General features: G+C 41.5%; 1 protein-coding gene across 1 annotated transcript in view; it reads left to right on the forward strand.

Moving 5' to 3' along the window:
* The first annotated feature begins 285 nt into the window (after nt 1-285).
* Nucleotides 286-20,360, forward strand: part of LOC147018907 (uncharacterized) — a 180,350-nt gene continuing 160,275 nt past the window's right edge. The window contains exons 1-6 of the mRNA XM_085899019.1: nt 286-1,307; nt 6,424-6,566; nt 6,752-6,865; nt 7,654-7,754; nt 9,197-9,365; nt 9,466-9,500. Of these exons, the coding sequence (XP_085755145.1) occupies nt 9,287-9,365; nt 9,466-9,500 (114 nt within the window). The 5' untranslated portion in view covers nt 286-1,307; nt 6,424-6,566; nt 6,752-6,865; nt 7,654-7,754; nt 9,197-9,286. The remainder of the gene's footprint in view (nt 1,308-6,423; nt 6,567-6,751; nt 6,866-7,653; nt 7,755-9,196; nt 9,366-9,465; nt 9,501-20,360) is intronic.

Consider the following 20,360-nt stretch of genomic DNA (forward strand, 5'->3'; position numbering starts at 1 on the left):
CACACTGTGTAAATCACATAATGCACTCTAATAGCGAACGCAGTGAGCTTCATACTTAACGCGTGCACATGAGAGAATAGAGAATAGAGAATAGGAAACAGCAACAGCAACAGCAACAGCAACAGCAACAGCAACAGCAACAGCAACAACAACAGCAACAGCAACAGCAACAGCAACAGCAACAGCAACAACACAATAACCCTGGCTCTTTGGAATCCGTGTCGTCCACTATGACCTTTTGCTTCCGGTTGTTTTTAACATTGTGCGGTGTATAAACACGATTGGGTTTTATTTCTATCTTGTGAATATTACTGAACGCGTGCACATGAGAGAATAGGAAACAACAAAAGCAACACAATACCCCGGCAATTGTGAATCCGTGTCGCTGGCGATGACCATTTTGCTTCCGTTTTTTTGTTTCCGGTTTTTGTCATGGGGAATGATGCATGCCGGGAGATAAAGGCATCGTCGGAGACATGAAAGACCCAAATAATATCAGACATGGTGTATATTTCTTCGACTGATTTTATTAAAGATATCTCCCGCATCATCAAAAAATAATTTTTAATCGTGATTTACATTATTTGATCGCTAATTCCGACGTAACCGGAAATTGCGTACAGTTGTGAATAAGTTGTAGGTAAAGTCAGAAGCGAATATAAAAAGAATACTGCGTTCTCTTCTGGTATTTATTTTTTTAGATGAGATCCTGTTCTAGGCGGTGTAGTTGTCGTTGTGAAGGTAATGTTGAGGAATTTTTTTTCAGATGAAATCCTGTTCTAGGCGGTGTATTTGTTCTTGTGAAGGTCATGTAGAGGTATAATGTTGAGGTAATATTTTTTTTTAAGATGAGATCCTGTTCTAGGCGGTGTAGTTATCGTTGTGAAGGTAATGTTGAGGAATTTTTTTTTTCAGATGAAATCCTGTTCTGGGCGGTGTATTTGTTCTTGTGAAGGTCATGTAGAGGTATAATGTTGAGGTAATTTTTTTTTTTTAAGATGAGATCCTGTTCTCGGCGGTGTAGTTGTAGTTGTGAAGGTTATGTTGAGGATTTTTTTTTTTCAGATGAGATCACGGACTTATAATAACCTGGAGCAGCAACGGCCTCTGTCGACTGAAGTCGCCATGTTGCGTTGCTAATCCGAATTCACAGATTGAATATATTAATTTGTGCCGAATTTCTCGCTGGAAACAACATTTTTGTACAGCTTAATAAGAAGAACAGGATTTTCATTTCACTAACAACAGTCTCCACCGCCCATTATCATTACCAAGCTAATATAAGCTCTGCAGCACGAATCAATAAGGTGAGTGAGTACGAGGTGTCACAATTCTCATGAATGATTATCATATCATGTCATATGATCTGATGATCATCAGTGTAATGTGTTGATGATAATCAATGTAATGTGTATAGCTAACCCCCTATGGCCTATAATATTTGTATTGTTATAGGCCATAACGCGGTAGCTTTCAGCTACCCCCTATAATAATAGGCCTCATGGCCTATAATTAATAATGTATTGACCAATCATCAAAACATTGAACAGACATCGGACAACCTTAATAAATATGATCTATAATCTACAGACTAACCTATAGCCTCCTATTAATATGTGTATTATCGAGGGTGGCTTTCTGTAGTAGGTCGAAGCATATTGAACCAGTACCAATCTCATTAATGTTTTCATGATTGATAAATATATTATTGGCCATAGTGGGTAGCTTAAAGCTACCCCCTATGTGAGTAGCTTAAAGCTACCCTGTATGGCCTATAATATATTGATCAATCATGAAAACATTGAACAGTGATTGGACAACCTTAATAAACATGATCTATAATCGACACACTAATGAGACTGGTTTAATATGCATTGACCTATAGAAGATGACTATCAACTATTATAATCGCAGTAGGTTGAAACATAAGATATGTCGAAACCTCGGAGAAACACTTCAATGCAAATGGTTAGTAAACTATTGATGTGCAAATAGGATCAGTTTGCTGAATTTTTTTCCTGATGGGTTTATCTTTCAATCCGTGTTCATGGTTCGAACAACATGGTGGAGACGAATCTTTGTATAGCACTCACAGATGTGCTGTATGAGAGAAAATACATGATTACAGTCTGCCTCTGTCTCAAACATGTGATCACTAAGCGAGTCAAATGCACTGATGCAGAGATTGCAGATTTCAGGTAACTATCATGAGGAATCTTGCCATTTGTCACCGCTAGCATTCTCTTAAAACATTTCTCAGTGGCTTCACATATTTGAACAACGCTTGATGATGGAACGATAAGGCCACCCCTTGTTTTAACAGCATTCAGCCTATGGGCAGGTAAGTTGACATTATCATTCTGCGTGAGAGCCAGCAAGCAATCTTGACATCTGAGTGTCCGCTTAACCATCATAACCACATATCCTGCAATATAGGTTACAACTGACTCCAGGAACACAGAACGTTTGTTAAATGGTGGAATATCGGCATAATCGTGGTGACTCGTCATTGGCTGCCGGAGCTGCAAATCGTAACATCTGGCTAAGAGCATATCCTGCGTCTTATCTGGGACAGCCCTCTTAGTGATATTTTTGAATGACACAGCTGTGAGGATGCGTGTTGCGTCCTGGGCTGAACAGTTCCCCTTGTTGGCTTTGATATCATGCCGCATCAGAAGACGCTTGTACGCTGCGATAAACTGTCTGGCTGTTGGATTGTTATTGCCACCACATGCTAGACGGACGGCTCCAAAGAATAACTCGATGTGGTCCTGGCTGAGCTTATATATAAGCAAATACTTTAAAGATGAATTTTGGGGCTGGACGTATGTCAGATAGAGGTTTTTAACGCTTACGATACAAGTCAGCATCCCAATAAATGCTGTTTTAAGTCTTGTCCTTGTCAGGTCAGGTATGGGAGCATGTGCCAGAACAGCGCGTCGCTGCGTCCACTTTCCGCCGGTACTCCAGGGGCATTCCCCAGGCAGATGCCAGGCCCATCCCCATCTCCTTGAGATGATGGTCAACCTGTTGCAACCATGAGGCACGTGGTCGGCCCACTGGCCTCCTCCACTCATGAGACTCCCTCGCTGAGAGAATCTGGTGAGCAGGATCAGCGTCAGGAAAACGAGCCACATGTCCATACAGCCACAAATGACGCTCACGGACGATGCAGGTAACAAATCTCATCCGAGTCTCTCTCAGCAACCGCTCGTTGGACACAAAATCCGACCAGCGATAGCCAAGGATTCTCCGAAGAGACCTGGTACCAAAGGAATTAAGTCTCCGTCTCAGATCCTTGGTCAGAGTCCAAGTCTCGCACCCATAGAGCAAGAGTGGAAGTACCAAGGACCTGAAGACTCGGACTTTCGTCCTCCCGCACAGGTACCGGCAGCGCCACACCCCATGATCCAGTGAATCCATGACTCCCCAGGCCCGACCCAGACGTCTATTGACGTCTGACTCGCAGCCAGCAGAGACATGAATATCACTGCCAAGGTAAGTGAATCTCTCCACGACCTCAACATCCTCACCACAAACAGACACAGACAGGACAGCAGCATCCAAGATGTCAGCGAAAGCCTGGATCTTAGTTTTGACCCAAGAAACCCATAATCCCAACGGCTTCGACTCCTCATACAGCACCTCAAGGGCCCCCAAGAGGATGTCTAAAGTCTCCGCAAAGATGACTGCATCATCTGCAAAATCAAGGTCCGAGATCTTGACATTCCCAAACGATGCCACGCAACTTGATCTCTCCGACATCCTCCCTAAAATCCAGTCCATACAAGTGCTGAAAAGTGTGGGGGCAAGTACACATCCCTGACGAACTCCAGTAACAACTGGAAATAAGTCAGAGATGGTACCACCACACTTCACAGCACTCTCAGTACCAGAGTAGAGTTCAGACATCAGATCGATCAGTTTTGGTGGCACCCCACGAAGACCAAGAATCCTCCAGAGGATATCCCGATTCACTGAATCGAACGCTTTACAGAGATCAACATAGGCTGCAAGCAGCCCCTGCCAAAACTCTCGTCTGCGTTCGGTGAGGACACGAAGTGCAAGGATACGGTCAATCGTTGACCTCTGGTGTAAAGCCTGACTGCTCTGGACGCTGGTGCTCAAGCAGATGGTGGCGAACCCTATCAAGAATTATCCGAGCAAAGACCTTGCCCAGCACTGAGAGCAGCATCACCCCTCGGTAGTTGTTGCAGTCTTGGCGATCACCCTTCCCTTTCCAGAGAGGGACAACAAGGCCCCTCTTCCAGTCAGTTGGGATGATGCCTGTGTTCCAGGCAGAGCACAAAACTGCATGCAACTACATGAGTGCAGCATTTCCACCAGCCTTGAGAAGTTCGGCATGGATGCCACAGATCCCTGGAGCTTTTACCCGTTTCAACTGGTTCACCGCAGCCCGTGTTTCCACAAGCGAAGGTGGACCACAGTTGATTCGAGGGTCAGCAACAGGGATTGTAACACCCTTGACGGCCAACTCGACAGCTGGAGGATCAGCCCGGTACAACCGCACAAAGTAACCGGCCCAGCGGGCCTTCACTTCAGACTCCTCTGTCAAGAGCCAACCACTCTCTGCTCGAACTGCAGTGCTCCGAGGGATGGGCTTGGATGAGCGTAATGCGCGAATTCCCCTGTAAGCGGGACGAGAATCACCTGTCCACAGGTGATGCTCTACCCCCTCACAGATTCCTCGCACATAGGCCTCCTTGGCCACCCTCAGTGCACGTACAGTTTTACGCCTCAGCTCCCTGAACAGCTCAGCTCTGCCATTCAGCCTGGCCCTGCGACTCTGGTCAATGGTATCCAGTGTCCCTTGAGAGACAAAATTCTTCTTTGCCCTGCGGTGAGCTCCAAGGCATCCACCGGCAACATCAAGGACTGTGGTCTTGAAGGCGCTCCACAACTCTTCAGGACCCCCCAAAGCACCCAGACCCCCCAAGTGTCCACTCAGCCTGTTCGCAAACTCCTCAGCTACTCTCTCATCCCTGAGCTTGCCAACATCCAGCCTAGGCTGGGATGGTACCATTCTCCAGGATTTAAGGTGCAGCTTTAGAGTTGCTACAACAAGCCTGTGGTCAGTATTGAGGAACTGAGCACTCCGGTAGACCCTGCAGTTCTGGATCATCCTTCAACGACCGTCAATGAGGACATGGTCAATCTCCTTTGCCACACCGCCAGCGTTGGAATACCAAGTCCAGCGATGAGCTTGTGGGCGCTGAAACCATGAACCAGCCACCCTAAGTCCATGACATCTTGCAAAGTCAAGGAACTTAGTGCTATTCTGGTTCATAGTTCCTGACCCATGGGGACCAACACGCACCTCATAACCATCCCTATCAGTTCCAGTTGATGCATTGAAATCCCCCAAGACTAGAAGTGTATCTCGTCTGGGGCACTGATCAACCACAGACTCGAGCGTGGCGTAGAATGCATCCTTCACGTTGAGATCACTCGCCTCAGTCGGAGCATAAACAGAGACCAGGGAAATGACACCTAAGGAGTGACGAATCCTTAATCTCATAATGCACTCGTTGACCGGTGTTACCTCAATTATCATTGGGGTCAGCTTATTGGACACAGCTACAGCAACTCCTTGGGTATGGTAACCATCAGAGCGACCAGACCAATAGTAGGTGTAACCACCCACCATTATCTCGCCGCAATCCGGTCTCCGAACCTCGGAGAGAGCTGCAATCCCGATGTCCAAACGCTTGAGCTCAGATGATAACAGAGACAGGTGATCATCCTCTTTTAGGGATAGGACATTCCAGGCACCCACCCGAAGGGACCGCCTCATGTTAACCCAAGGAGACCGCCGTCTGGTGGACGACACCTCGGCACCACTCCGACACACACTCCCGCAATCTGACCCAGGGATGTTACCCCGTGGTTTCCCTCCTATCATCAAAGATTGGGGGTCCCGAAGGTTTTGCCCCAATCCCGTCATCCGGTGAGTTGCCCTGCGAAGGGAAGCTGCACAGGAGGTACTCCCATGGAGTGGGTTTTCAGATTTTTTTTGCGTTTTTGCGTTTTGCGGAATGAAGCGTTTACGGTGGCCGGAGTGCAAATCCTGCCACCAACCTCCTAATAAGTGACCCAACTGCAGGAGGACGTCCGCAGACACAGTTGGGCACTAGATATGGATGGCCGTTGGCTCACAAGGAGCTCCTCCGCCTTTGACAGGTTTTGTTTTTAATCCTGCTGGGTGTCCATATCCAAACACCCTCCTCACCAGAAAACCTGGTGGGGGAGACGGTTTAGTCGCCGACAACCCGACCATGGAACAGGTTAGTATAGGTTTACATGGTACCTGTAGCAGGTCACAGATCGAACCTGACCTGACAGTGTCATGAGTTGACCAGAAGTATTAGTCAAGGTCGTGAGATAATTACTTGTCTTTTCCAGGAATGGCAAAAAAGCTGCCTCGCGAGCAGGATGCATCGGTGCCTTGTAGTTGCGTGCCAAAGGGTTCCTGGAGTTCAACGGATCGAACAGTTGATCCAGTGTGCGGATGAAGATGCAAGTTCCCTCACTCCCTTGAAATTCAGGTAGTTTCAACTCTTCGCAGCAGAACTCAATTGCGTCCGCGACACTTGAACTCAGCGTTTGAGCAGCCATATTAACTTTCATTATATTTGTCTTCCATTCGATATGTTTCCGACTAAGTTTGTTTGCCAACCTTAGTCCTTCCTGTTTCTGCAGTTCATACAAGTTTTCTATATATTTCCAGCAGATGACCTTCTGAGAACTGTCTCATCATCTTCAGTGTGCCGAGGCAATTCCTTGCAAGCTTTAACATATGACACGTGTCGAGGAATGCCCAAACGAGCTTGTGAGGATCTGCTGGGTGAGGGATACGACAAATTCATATTATCCAGGTTGATACTTGCGCCCAACTCTTTCAACATTGTCAAATGCGCTGAAGGCCCGTCACAGATAAGCGAGATGACATTAACTCCAATTTTGTGTAGCTTTAGTAAACACTGAGACACAAGATTGGCCTGTTCTTTACCAGTCAAACCATTGATGAAGAAGTGGGCGACTGGAACTTTCCAATGATCATTCACCGCGACCAACATGATTACTAAAGCGTTTTTAGCAAGTGGCGCGGTATCGTCCAGATTACCTGCTCCAATGTCCACATATCCTAGCACCTTGTCACCAGACATCTCTGCTGATTCCATCAGTGACATTTCGTCCAACATTAGGGCACATAGCATACTCCTATCCTCTTTAAATCTCACCTCCAATGCATCAAATACTACCTGGTTGAATCCCGGTGATCCGTCTATGGCACTGTACTAGGTTCGGATCATTGAAGGACTTGGTAGAGCGAGATCGAATACCTCGCGTACATAGTCGTAGGCCTTCGCAGAATAGAAATTTCGCGTGAGGGCGAATGACTTGATCACAGTATCGTATTCTTGCCTGGATTTCTTTCCGCTCGCCTGTATCTTTAATATTCGACTCATAAACCGCCAGTGGTACCCCAGAAAATGTCAAATTTAGTATCTCGACACAATTTTCCGAAACCATCCCTTTGTTTTTTAGTTCTTCAATGACAGAGCTTAATTTCTCTACCTTTTTCTTCAATCTTCGCGTTTTCTGCCGCGTAACCTTCAGTTTTTTCCTCAGGTTCTTGATGGTCTCGGTTGCCGTACCCAGCTTCCGTTTCATTTTACTGGGACTTGGATCGGCGCAGTACGTGTGGTCTGCTGAAGTCGACCGCCTTGGTGGTGAATCTGGCACAGCTGTGAATTCTGGCTCTGGGGCCAGGTGTCTGTCAACCGGTGGTTTCCGATGTATCGGTTTCTGTGTAGAAAATAACATAATTAATATCGGATCGAAATTTCGAATTAACTGGTGAACAGAAAACTGATAATTCACGGAAATTTTAGTGATAAATTCAATACAGTGCGAACCACTTGATAGAATCACAATTGGAGCACTCTTATTCAGGATTCCATTTATTTTAATTGCATATACAGGATGTCCATGAAGTTTGAAAATTTGCGCTAAATTTGATTTCCGTGGGAATTTATTCCTTTTATAAACATTTTGAATGTGTTTGAATTAATTTTTTTGGGCACGAATACAAAACGACCTGCATCGTCTGACACAGTCAGAATCGTACAGAAATTCATAGAAAAATCCTGGCAGCAAAGGAGGTCGTTTTTCTGGGTATTCGCACCCAAAATCAATTCTAAAACCTTTATAGATTCAAAACAATTTAATATGTGTCAAATAAATATTTGTATCAAATAAAAATATATAATATTTGTATCAAATAAATATATATATATATATTTTTAGTGGAGACCATTGTAATAAATCGTGTATACTAACCTTCTGGAGATGAGGTGGAAATTTGAAGACGCTTGGTATGACGCCTTGTTTAAGCCGTTTCGTCTGGCCCGTACTGTCAAAGTCAGAGTTCAGGAAGTGTTCACTACAAAGTAATGTCACACCGGGCGTTGGTGTAAAGTGTTCCCTTCTCTGCGCCTGGCACCATTGTCTGCACAACTTTTCATCCTTAGGGAATCTGGAGAAAAAAGATCCAAATGACGTTTTCGATTATTGGCATTTGAAGGAATGGAAGGATGGGTACTACAATTGGCGTCAGTGGAGGTAGATTTCTGATATCACGATAGATACGACCCCCTAACCCTAAGGCGCGTAGGAAGCAAAATGATTTTGGGGGTAACATCGGGTTAGGTGGACCGCGGAGCCAGGACCCTCGGAATAGGGAGGGCCTGTGCCCCCAAATAGACAAATATTGTGAGCTACCCACCCAACTATTTACGCAGCCACAGCGGTCGATGGGGGGGAATGAATCTCTGGGAAAAAATTGAATTCTAGACGCCTGGAAAACTCATTTCTGGCGTATTCCTGGATAATATCATTTTTTTACATTTTCTTTCAAATTATCGACTGTACTTTGCCATCATTTAGATTGTTATACTGGCGTTTAGCATTTAAATTGTAACTTCGTAAACTAATACTCTAAAAATAGATTGACGATTGAAAGAGAAAAAAAAAGCATCAATAATCGCATTCTTACCGATGAAAGGTGCATGTGGAGCTCTTCCCAGACTTATTATTGCATCCGAACGCTACGCACTGTGGCATTTTTACGTTTACCGGTTCAAAATAGTTAAAACTCTCAATGCATCTACAGGTTTTTTGAATTGCGCGAGACTAGCAAGTGGCAACGCAACATGGCCGCTGAGCCATTTCCGGTGACTTCAGTTCTCACTGCTGCGAGTCGATGGCATTGTTGGTCCAGGTTATTATAAGAAGTCCGTGGATGAGATCCTGTTCTCGGCGGTGTAGTTGTTGTTGTGAAGGTAATGTTGAGGTAATATTTATTTTTGCAGATGAGATCCTGTTCTCGGCGGTGCAGTTGTCGTTGTGAAGGTAATGTTGAGGATTTTTTTTTTTTCACAGGAGATCCTGTTCAAGGCGGTGTAGTTGTTGTGAAGGTAATGTTGAGGTAATATTTATTTTTTCATAGCAAAAAGACTGTTTAATTTGATATATTTAAGAAGAATTCTACGCTTGCTTCTGGGCTTTGCCTATTCCATATTAAAATATTGCAGACTGTATAAAAATACCTGCACTGTAATCAAATGTTTCACACTGTATATGTCACACAATGCAATGTAATGAAATGTTCCACACCATATAAATGTTATCATGCAATCCAATCAAATGTTGCACACTGTATAAATCACATCATGGACTGCAATCAAATGTTTCACACTGTATAAATCACATAATGCACTCTAATCAAATGTTGCACACTGTATAAAAATACCTGCACTGTAATCAAATGTTGCACACTGTATAAATCACATCATGGCCTGCAATCAAATGTTGCACACTGTATAAATCACATAATACACTGTAATCAAATGTTGCACAATGTGTAAGTCACATCATGGACTACAATCAAATGTTGCACACTGTATAAATCACATAATGCACTCTCATAAAATATTGCAGCCTGTATAAAAATACCTGCACTGTAATCAAATGTTGCACACTGTGTAAATCACATAATGCACTGTAATCAAATATTGCACACTGTATAAAAATACCTGCACTGTAATCAAATGTTGCACACTTTGTAAATCACATAATGCACTCTAATAAAATATTGCAGACTGTATAAAAAATACCTGCACTGTAATCAAATGTTTCTCACTGTGTATGTCACACAATGCACAGTGTATAAATCACATAATGCAATGTAAGAAAACAATGCACTCTACATATCACGCAATGCACTGTAATAAAACATCCATCACATTTTACACTGTGGTGAAATATTGCACACTGTATAGCTCTCACCATGCACTGCAATTCAATGTGACATACCATAAATAGTAAATCACTTCACACACTCTCATGAAAGGATGCACTATCAACCACATTGCACATTGTATATAAATGCTACAAACTGTATAAATCACTTTATAAGCTGCAATCAAATGCCATCTGTCAAACTCCCTTCACACGACGTGTATTGTGACCACCATGCATTGTAGTTCAGATTACCAAGTCATTTTCCAACTCTCCCTACTCATGTACACCTGCCTGTCTGCTCCTCACTACATACTGCTAATGTACCTTTTTCGCTCGATAAAAGGTGGTTTAATGCATTGGACATTTCCACTCAAACTTTGTACTTTTAAACGGTCAATTACCGTGCTATCGAAACTCTAAACTGTGCATTCAAGGAGGAAACAATTTTTGTTCGATGCACTTTCAAATCGCTTGCTTAAATCAAATGTTTACAGCGTGAAACGTATGTGCACCGACTGGTGAAGCATTCCTGTTAAATGAGCTCTTACTGATTTACAAATAAACCGTGCGATGCACATATGTCAGCAAAAGCACAGCAGCGATGTTTGCCTTTAATATCCAACACCACGGAGACAAAACTATATATATATATATATATATATATATATATATATATATATATATATATATATATATATATATATATATATATATATTGTCTGCATCCGAAAAATGTTTTTCTCGTCAATTACCAAACTATCAAAACTTGCAAGGACAAATCAATTTGAAAGGCATTTAATAAACTCATCCAAAAGGACGTCAAAGTTTATTCTTTCAAGTTTGCCATTCCCATCTGTGCACACGATTTGTGTTCTATAGCCTCAGCTTCAAGTCCCGTATACTGCGTTGATAAATCCACTTCAAATTTGCATATCATGCAAGTACAATAATCCATGACTAAGGAGAAGCATCCCTCCATCACCCAAACAAGAAGCAGGACATCAAGCTTCAATATCACAGTTCCTTATGTCATCTACATATGACTAAAACTCTCAACTTGATTGCATGTATGTATTTATTTATGTATGTATGTATGTTCCCGAAATACATCCAAAACTGTGAAGGATAGCGCAAAAATTTTCAGCCCACCTTACTCAACATTCTCCTGCGGTGTGCAGTATCAAGCTTCGTTCAAATCGAGCAACGAAAAAAAATTATTAAAAAATCAATTCCTGATTCAGTCAAGTACTCTTCGGGAGTATTTGATCAATGCAAACAACCTCAGCGGTATAGTTCGCTGGAGCTTTTTAATTTTTTTCATCAACCGCTGCCACAACGAGAGCCCAACTGGTTCACGGGTCGTCTAGTAGAAAAATAAAGATGATTCCACAGAAAGCTAATATAATCTATTCAGTATGTTTGAAAGCTAATAATCGATTTACCTGGATCAACAATTTGACAATTTAATCAGAAGAATGCTTGTTTTAAAAGGCAAAAAGAAGCAGGAATGGGAGCATAATGCAGCAGTTCCACTGGTAACATCTATTATTCGATGACAGCAGGATGAGGTGTGTGTGTGTGTGTGTGTGTGTGTGTGTGTGTGTGTGTGTGTGTGTGTGTGTGTGTGTGTGTGTGTGTGTGTGTGTGTGTGTGTGTGTGTGTGTGATGTTATTATTGTCATGATCATCTGAGTTAATTGGACTAAACAATAAAGAACCTGTAAAAATTCCCAAGTTTTAAATGCATGCTATGTTAAGGTGGAAAGAGCAGCTTAAAGGTCCTTCCAAGGCATGGCATTCTATTTGCAAAATATATAACAAAAACAATAACATTGTAACAATCCATATATTAATTAATACTAATAATATTAGCAATAATAATTGTAGTATAATTTGGCAATAATAATAACGAACGTATAATCTCCGCCCTGGCCCAAGCACTGCTTGGCTTAGTGAAAGCTAAATCAATGCTCAAGCAGTCCTGTCGGTGGGTTTGCTACAAGGCTTTGATGACGAATGAAAATTTGGTCCAATGGGCGCATTAGTTCGACAAAATGAGCAGATTATGCATACTACAGCATATTGAAATCACAGTACAAATGATAATAGTACCATGATGAAACCATGCAATTGGTGATATATCTTATAAATGATAAGATGATACAGACACTTGGAAGAAGCCATTTGAAAGCCATGTATGGGCTACAAAGAAAAATCCATTTAATTGATTGTCACAAAATGTTTGTATAAATTGATCAATCTTCGAGTGTCACTGTGATACGCACGTGCACTCAAAGGTTCCGCAGACAAAATGTCTATTGATCTCCACAAGATGGGTAGTGAAAGCGTTGAGCTGGCCAAATCTGCTAGCTTTTGAAGTCGGGTGGCCACCACCTTGCCCTGCATAAGAACACACACCCAATTAACTCCTGTGACAGAGTGCATAGCATAGCCACATGCATCCATATCATTTATTAATGCAGCATTTTCTGACCTTTTATTCCAACCAAAGATGAGGCTTTTATGTTCAAAAGAGCTAGTAAGTATGTAGCTTGTTACCTCCGCCACCGAAGGTGGACGGAGGTTATGTTTTCAACCGTCTGTCTGTTTCTTTGTTTGTGAGCAGGTTATCTCAACAAGTTGTGAACATATTCAGTCAAGCTTTGGTGGACAGGTTGGGTGTGTGACAAGGATGAATTGTTTCAATTTTGGTGAAGATGCTAATCTGGATATGAGATTTTTAAAAAATTTTTAAGTGATTCTTTACTTTTGAAAGATGGGGTCAAAAACAATACATAGCATGGCATTTCAAAAAGTTGTGGACAAACTGATAAAACTGGGTGGATGAGTTGGTTCGGTGACAAGAACAAGCCGATTAGATTTTGGTTCATATCTGGATCTAGATCTGCCGGTCCATCAGTGGGATACAAAACGTAAACTGTTCAGCCTGGCAAAGGTACGTGCTCTACCAAGTACCATTCTAGTTCTCTCTGCATTTGGTGAAAGACAGTTTTTATTTCTCTTACAGTCTTTGTAAGTAGTGTTTTCATGTGGATGGTTTTGAACAATAGAATGTAAATTTGTTTCAAGTTAAGTGTGGATTTGAGACTGATTTACATGGAGTTGGCTTGACCATGCTGTTTCAGTCATGAAGACTGGTGTCTCTCTATCTGTTAAAGCTTCTTGTTCATTCAAACTATAAATTGCCACATTTTTCTGGATTTATTTTGTGAACCATCCTGCGAGGCCATTGAATGAATTGCTTATGTCGAGTTTTCCATTGTCCGACAGTAGTCGTGACTGTTGGGAGAGGGAGGAGTTTTGCTGTGTCTCCTGATGCTGCTAAAGGGCACATTAAGAAAATTGCATTCGAGAGGAAGGGACTTAAATTTCAAAGCTGTTGTTTTTCCCACCCAGTTGCCATAGCATAGATGTGGGAAGAAAAGATTGATGTTTTTAGAACTGCCATCATGTGCATGGAAGCACAATAATGGAGTGTTTGGTAAACAAGGTGTCATGATTAAAGCACCCATGAGAGTCAGTGTTATAAATAAAGCACTATGAGCAGTTATATAACAACAGGTCCACTTCTGGATGAAGCCATTTCCCAGGCAAATGCAGACTTTATTGACAATGCCACTGATTGACTTACACTTGGATGAGATGATTATCAGACTTTCTAATTTATTTGAGGACTTGGAAAGTTTTAAAAGTGGGAGCATCTTGATGTAAAAAGTGGCATCGTAAAGTGCTTGTGTTAGTTGGAGAGAGAGAGAAAGAGAGGAGTGTCCCCAGTGAACAGAGTGAAGTCATTCACTGTACATTGTGCTGAGTTGAGGTGGTGTTTTTGTTGAGTGGATCACTTTAAGAGGGAAGGAAAGCTGAGTTCAGGTTTTGCTCAAGCTATGCTGTACATTGAGCTCATGGTTCAAGATTGATGCATTCATGGTGTGGGCTATGCTGGGTGTGCAGTGATGCCTTACGATTCACCGGATGCTGCACTGCTGCTGGGTGCAAACTGGGGGTAGTCTCTCATCTGCAACCCCTGCAGGCATGCCTGGCACCAAAGCATCTCAAAGGGATTGGAGCGTACACGATGTTTTTTTCTGACACTTGCTTATCTGGATTCGCTATACAAATTATGAGATGGAAACCAAACACTTGGTCCCTTTTTGCCCTGAAAAGACTTTGACAACAGGAAAACATTTTCATACCTTATATTGCCAGTTAAGTAGACTCAATGACATAATGGTTAGATTGTCTGCTTTGAGTCTGGGAGGCTGGCAGTTTGGTTCTGATCCTGGCTGAGTCATACCAAAAACTTCAAAAATGGTATGTGCTGCCTCCTTACTTAACATTCAACATTTAAATAATAGAGCATGGACAATCCCCAAAGGTTGGTATCCATGGGGATGAGCAAATTCCACCTTAATTGCCTCTGACTGCAGAGAGAAAGGCAAAGTCATAAAGATGGCATTGTCAGTACCCAAAGTGCCCGATTAAGTTGCCTCTTTTCCCAAAGCACAGGAAAGGTAGAGGGTGCCAGACCATAAAGGAGGTGATGGAAGATAGAGAGGCCACTGACCTGCTTGTGAGGTGGGAGTAACAGGGACAGGAGTAACACGATTCAGCTTCATTGTGGGCGATTCTAATGATTTTAGAAGGCCTTGGTCTGCACAAAATCAAGGTGTGAGGCAGGGGTGCCAGCCCAAATGGGAGAGCAGTACTCCAATGAGCTGTGGATGCTATAATCTGTTTCGATACATCCCCATATCATGCTTCATCGTCATCATAATCCACTTCATTCAGCATAGGTGTGTGGACGCGAACTTCCATAACAGAGTAAAGATCACAGCAACAGAACCTGATATGCTGTTCGATATTTGGATTTGCCAAGGAAAGAGTTGTCGCAGCAGAGGATGTCCAGTTCATGGCTGGCTTTGGAGACCATCTTCGATAGCTGGTTTGGCAAAGAGAGTGTTGGTTATGGTGAGGTGTGATATTCTAACCTTGATAGATAGAGGAGATGAGACGATCATGTTGAAAGCCACTCACAGACTGCAAGTTTGGAGCTTGTCAGCAAGCCTGTATTATGAGTAAAATTTATGACCGTGCTGCAGTTTTATAATATTTTCTCCATTTCCATCAAGTAGTGTCTGACTTATGGTGACATTTATGATTAGATCTCTTCAGACATCTCTATCCATCACTGCTTCTCGAAGCTCTGGCAGAGACAGCTTGATTGCAGCCTTTACCCCATCCATCCAGCACGTATCATGTCTGCCTCTTCCTCTTCTTCCCTCAAACATAACCAGCATGGTTGACTTCTCCAGACTCGTTCCCTGCACGCATGATGTGTCCAAAGCATGACAATTTATGTTTTATCGTCAGTGTTTCTAATGTACATGGTGGTCTGATATCTTCAAGCACTGATTTGTTTGTTCTTCTTGCAGTCAATGGATTTTTTTTAACGTTAATTTCCAACACCACATTTCAAACCTGTCAATCTTCTTCCTTCCTTTTTCACTGTCCATGACTCGCATCCACACATTACAACAAGAACACCAGACCATTCATGAACCTCCTCCTGGTTTGAATTGTGACTTCTTTGTCTTTCCAGATATTTGTCAATCCAGACATTGCTGCTCTTCCCAATGATAACCATCGATTAATTTCTCCTCTAGAATCTCCACAAACTTCAATCTTAGAACCGAGGAAGATGAAACTTCCACGGTTTCCACATGGTCGTCTCCCAATCTGAACGCACCGATCTTCCCAGTTGACAAGATTTAAGTCTTTGTTTTAGGTTTAAATAAAGACAATTAGCTTTTCACTTTCCTTCTTCACTTTCTGCAGCAGCTTCAACAAGTCCTCTTTACTTTCTGCCAACAGAGTGGAATCATCAACATACTTTAGATTGTTGTTGCATCTTCTGACAATCCTGACTCCACCTCAATGTCATCCCAGATTGATGTCCTCATGATGTACTCACTATACAGATTGAACAAGTACAGCGAGAGAATGCATCCCCATCTGACCCCTTTTCCAATTCCAAACCATTCTGTCTCTCCATGCTTTGTTCTTCCTGGTGATTCGTGTTTAGTGTACAGGCTTCTTATCAGACAAATCTGTTGCTCCAACATCTCCATTTATCTCAGCATAATTCCCATCAATTAATGATCAACACAATAAAAAAGCTTTGCTATAATCTATAAAACAGAGATACACCTTCCTTTTTGATATTTACTTGCTTTTTCCATGAACCACCTCAGATTTGTGATTTGATCTCTCGGAGCTCTTCCTTCTCTGCAACGTGGTTGCTCAATGGGCATTTCTCACTCAATTATGTTTTATTTTCTGTGTTGAATCATATTTACTAATATTATGCTCCCATGTGAAATCAAGGCAATGATTTGGATATTTGAACATTCTCTTGCATCCCCTTTCTTTGGCAATCTTTGGCCACTGACTGCTTAAACTTTTTTAGGCCATAAAATCCTTCTCCAGATTTGTGTATGGATAGCTGTTAAAATTTTGAACTGCTTCCTTTTGCTGGATTTTAACCCACAACCTCTGGTATGCCAAGAGAGTTCCCTCAAGAGTAGGACGTACATACAAATTGCAACTGTTGGTGCAAATCAATAGTGCTTCAGCCTTTCTGGCATTAATTAATAGCAGGGACTTTGAAACAGGTGAAAAGCAAGGTGTAAGCCATTACTTTTCCAAATAAATTAATATCAGTCGTTTTCCTTTTTTTTTTTTTTTAATCGTTGGCGTAATTGCATGAATTTGCATTTGCCTGCAATTACACAATTAGAAGCATCTTTATTATGTACACAAATGTGGTGGAATTTTGACCCCTGCTCCCTCTCCTTCCATTTGCAATATGCATTGGAACTTTGTCTCTGTCTCAGTAATATAATGGCATTGCCAGAACAGTGTCTGGAGATTTAAGGTTTTAAAAAGGAAAACTCCCTGAAATTGCTGCACCGTTGAGGTATGTGGACAATGCTTCATTAAGATGTATCTTAGTATGTCTTGAGTTAATCAATAGCAATTTTATTCATGTAGATGTGCCAAAGATATATGCATGGAATTTTTATTACCTCGTGCGTGCGGAGCGAAAAGTGGGGTTAAGCAATTGGCTCACTTTGTCTGTGTGTGCCTGTCTGTCTACAAATGTCAGTTTCTGATCAAGGAACAAATTACTTTCAATTGAACTTTATATTTTGATGACTGCAGTGCACGATTCGGAACATGAATTGCATCACGAACCTGCAGTTTTGCTGTACTTTGGCTCTGAATTTTTTTGGTCCTGAATTTGTCCTGATTGTGCATGCGCAAGGGAGTAAGGTAATCTTTTTTTAGTCATTCTGCCTGTCTGGCATTCAAACAAAATTGAAAATCATTCCAAACAGGAAACTTACTGTTTTTAGCAACGTCATAAAGGACACAAACAAGAGGTATGAAGAACTGATTTAATGTGTAAAACACAGTTCATCAATGGCGGTAAACTTCCGAAAAAAGTTTTTCTTTTTCTGTGGACTACTAAAACTTTTATTTTATTTCATTTTAATTATATTCAGTATTGAACACTCTAAAACACAAATTGCCTTCTCGGAACTTTCAAAATCCTTCCATTTAACAGTGCTTGGACAAAGCATTACGACATCTCAACAAATCAAATTTGCCGTTTGCTCTTTCGGTGTTGGAGATGATTGAGATTCAGAGGAAATGGTGGCTTGTAGGAAGTACAGATCATGCTTGGAAATGCAAATCAAGAGCTTAAAAGATCCTTCCCATGTCCTTTTTCTTGTGACTGCATGGGGTGACGTGTTCTATGAACTCTCTCGTAGTTTTTATGTATTTGCGCTTTTTCCTGCCATTAGGATGGAATTAAAAGGGACACGTTTTTTGAGCAAAAGTTATTTTATGCATTCGTTACAAAACTATTTGAAGTCATTGGGTCTACATCTTGAACATCAAATTATATGCTTCAGGATAGGTATTACTTGTACAAAGTGTTCATGATGGGGATGATGGTTGTTTCCACATCCTGAAGACATTTTTTGAAATGAAAATTCCAATTAATAGAAGTTAAGCACGTTTTGATTGGCAAAGCTTCGATTGAACGTTTCCATAAAAAACAATCGGTATAAAAAATAATGATGATAAGCAATATGATAAGGAAATATTAAGAAAAAATGCACAAATATTAAAATTTGTTTATTTATTCAATTTGATTGTCACAATTACTCCCAAGATGTGCTTGCTTCCGAGGGCATTTTGATGAATTGATCTGATTTTGTGTTGAACATGTAATAAAATACCCATTTGAGAAATACCTCTTGTTGTATTGAGGTGGGAAGATAAGAAAGCTGGAAAGGGTGTGGGAGGACTGTTAAACGTGTTACTTACACTGCTAAATTGTTATAGTGACTAAATATTTTTTGGTACAATGACTGTTGCAACTAAATGCTTGAAAAAAATTGCTGAAAAACTCCAAATAAAATATTAATGTGGCAATTGTAATTTGTGCATACAGTTACTGTAAAACACCACCTTTTTCCACCCTGTACACACATGTCATCCCAGACACACAGCTGCAACCCACACCTGACCACTCATAATATATAGATGGCGTAATCTACCCTTACTTGATCATCTTTGATCACACGTTCAATATTCAGTTGAGCTGTGCAATGCAGGGCTAAATGAAAGTGTGTTTCAGTAAGGAAAACAAATGATGATAGTTACTTTTATTTATGGTATTGTAACATTAAATGACCCTTTCTCCTTACAAAGAAGTATTGTGTGGTATTTTGCTCCAGATCGCTCTGTCCTCTCTCTTGCTCTCCCCCTCCCGCCCCCTTCCCTCAAAATAGTGAAACGAGTGTATGAAATATACACATGCTTTAGGCCCTGTGCTGATGAAATGTGTGTCACTGATTCTGCCGACTATTCTCAAACAATGTACGCCGCAGGCCTTCGGAACTGAAATCTTCAGAAGGAAATCCTTGCTGTTCCTTCAAGGCATCATCCATCACAAAGCAGCCAGTAGTGAAGAATGAAGTTTTTAATAGTGTTGAGGCGTGAGGCTTTTGTTGGCCTGCTGACGGAATTTGGTTCTGATAACCCTCTGGCTACTACTTCAACCTTTAACTCTTTTCAAAGTTATTTTCAGAGACAGACGAGTCGCTAAATCTTTAACCAACTGACTCAAATGTGTTTCTGTGTTTCTGGATATTTGGATGGTTTGCATTCAAACTCGCTTATCAATTATATTGTTTTGAAATTTGTTTTGTTGTCCTGTTGGTGTTCCCCTTTTGAACCCCCTGCTCATAATGCAAGGAACACAGGTTAAAATCCCTGATATCATCTGTTACTTCTCCATCTACTATTGTTCTTGTGTACAATCCAGATGTAAAAGTATGATAATTAATGTCTTTATTTTACATGCATTATACTATACATACCAGCTTCTCCAGACCCATAGATCAATCTAAAAGTAGAAATTATAAACTTATTTAATGCATGACATTCCACTTGGGGTTTTCAAAGTTCATTTTATCACGAAAAATTTGGGAGATCATCTGATTGCCTAATGCACTCAAGACCATGGAAATTGGATTCTAATTATTGCACAGGTAATGCTCTCCATCTACACAAAACTCACGATGGGTCGGCTGCTCAGACCAGAACTTCTAGATACAGATCCAAGCTCAAGCTCGGATGCTAAGGAATGGGTACACTGGTTTAAGACTTTTCAGAACTTTCTTGCTACACTTCCCCTTGAAGAACTGAGCAAACTATGTGTTCTGACAAATTTTGTCACACCAAGGATCTCTGAGAGTATTGCAGACTATTACTGAAGAGAACGCCAGTGGGATATTGGAGTCTTTGTACATAAAGCCGATAATGAGATTTTCACCCGCCATCTCCATGCGACTTGTCACCAACAAGCTGGCAAATCCTTGGACAAATATCTACAGGCTTTAAAGACTTCAAGTAAAGACTGCAACTTCAAGGCCATGA

The sequence above is a fragment of the Eptatretus burgeri genome, chromosome 10, assembly GCF_056783735.1.
Source record: "Eptatretus burgeri isolate ZD-2024b chromosome 10, Ebu_testis_v1, whole genome shotgun sequence".
NCBI classification, from domain to species: Eukaryota; Metazoa; Chordata; class Myxini; order Myxiniformes; family Myxinidae; genus Eptatretus; species Eptatretus burgeri.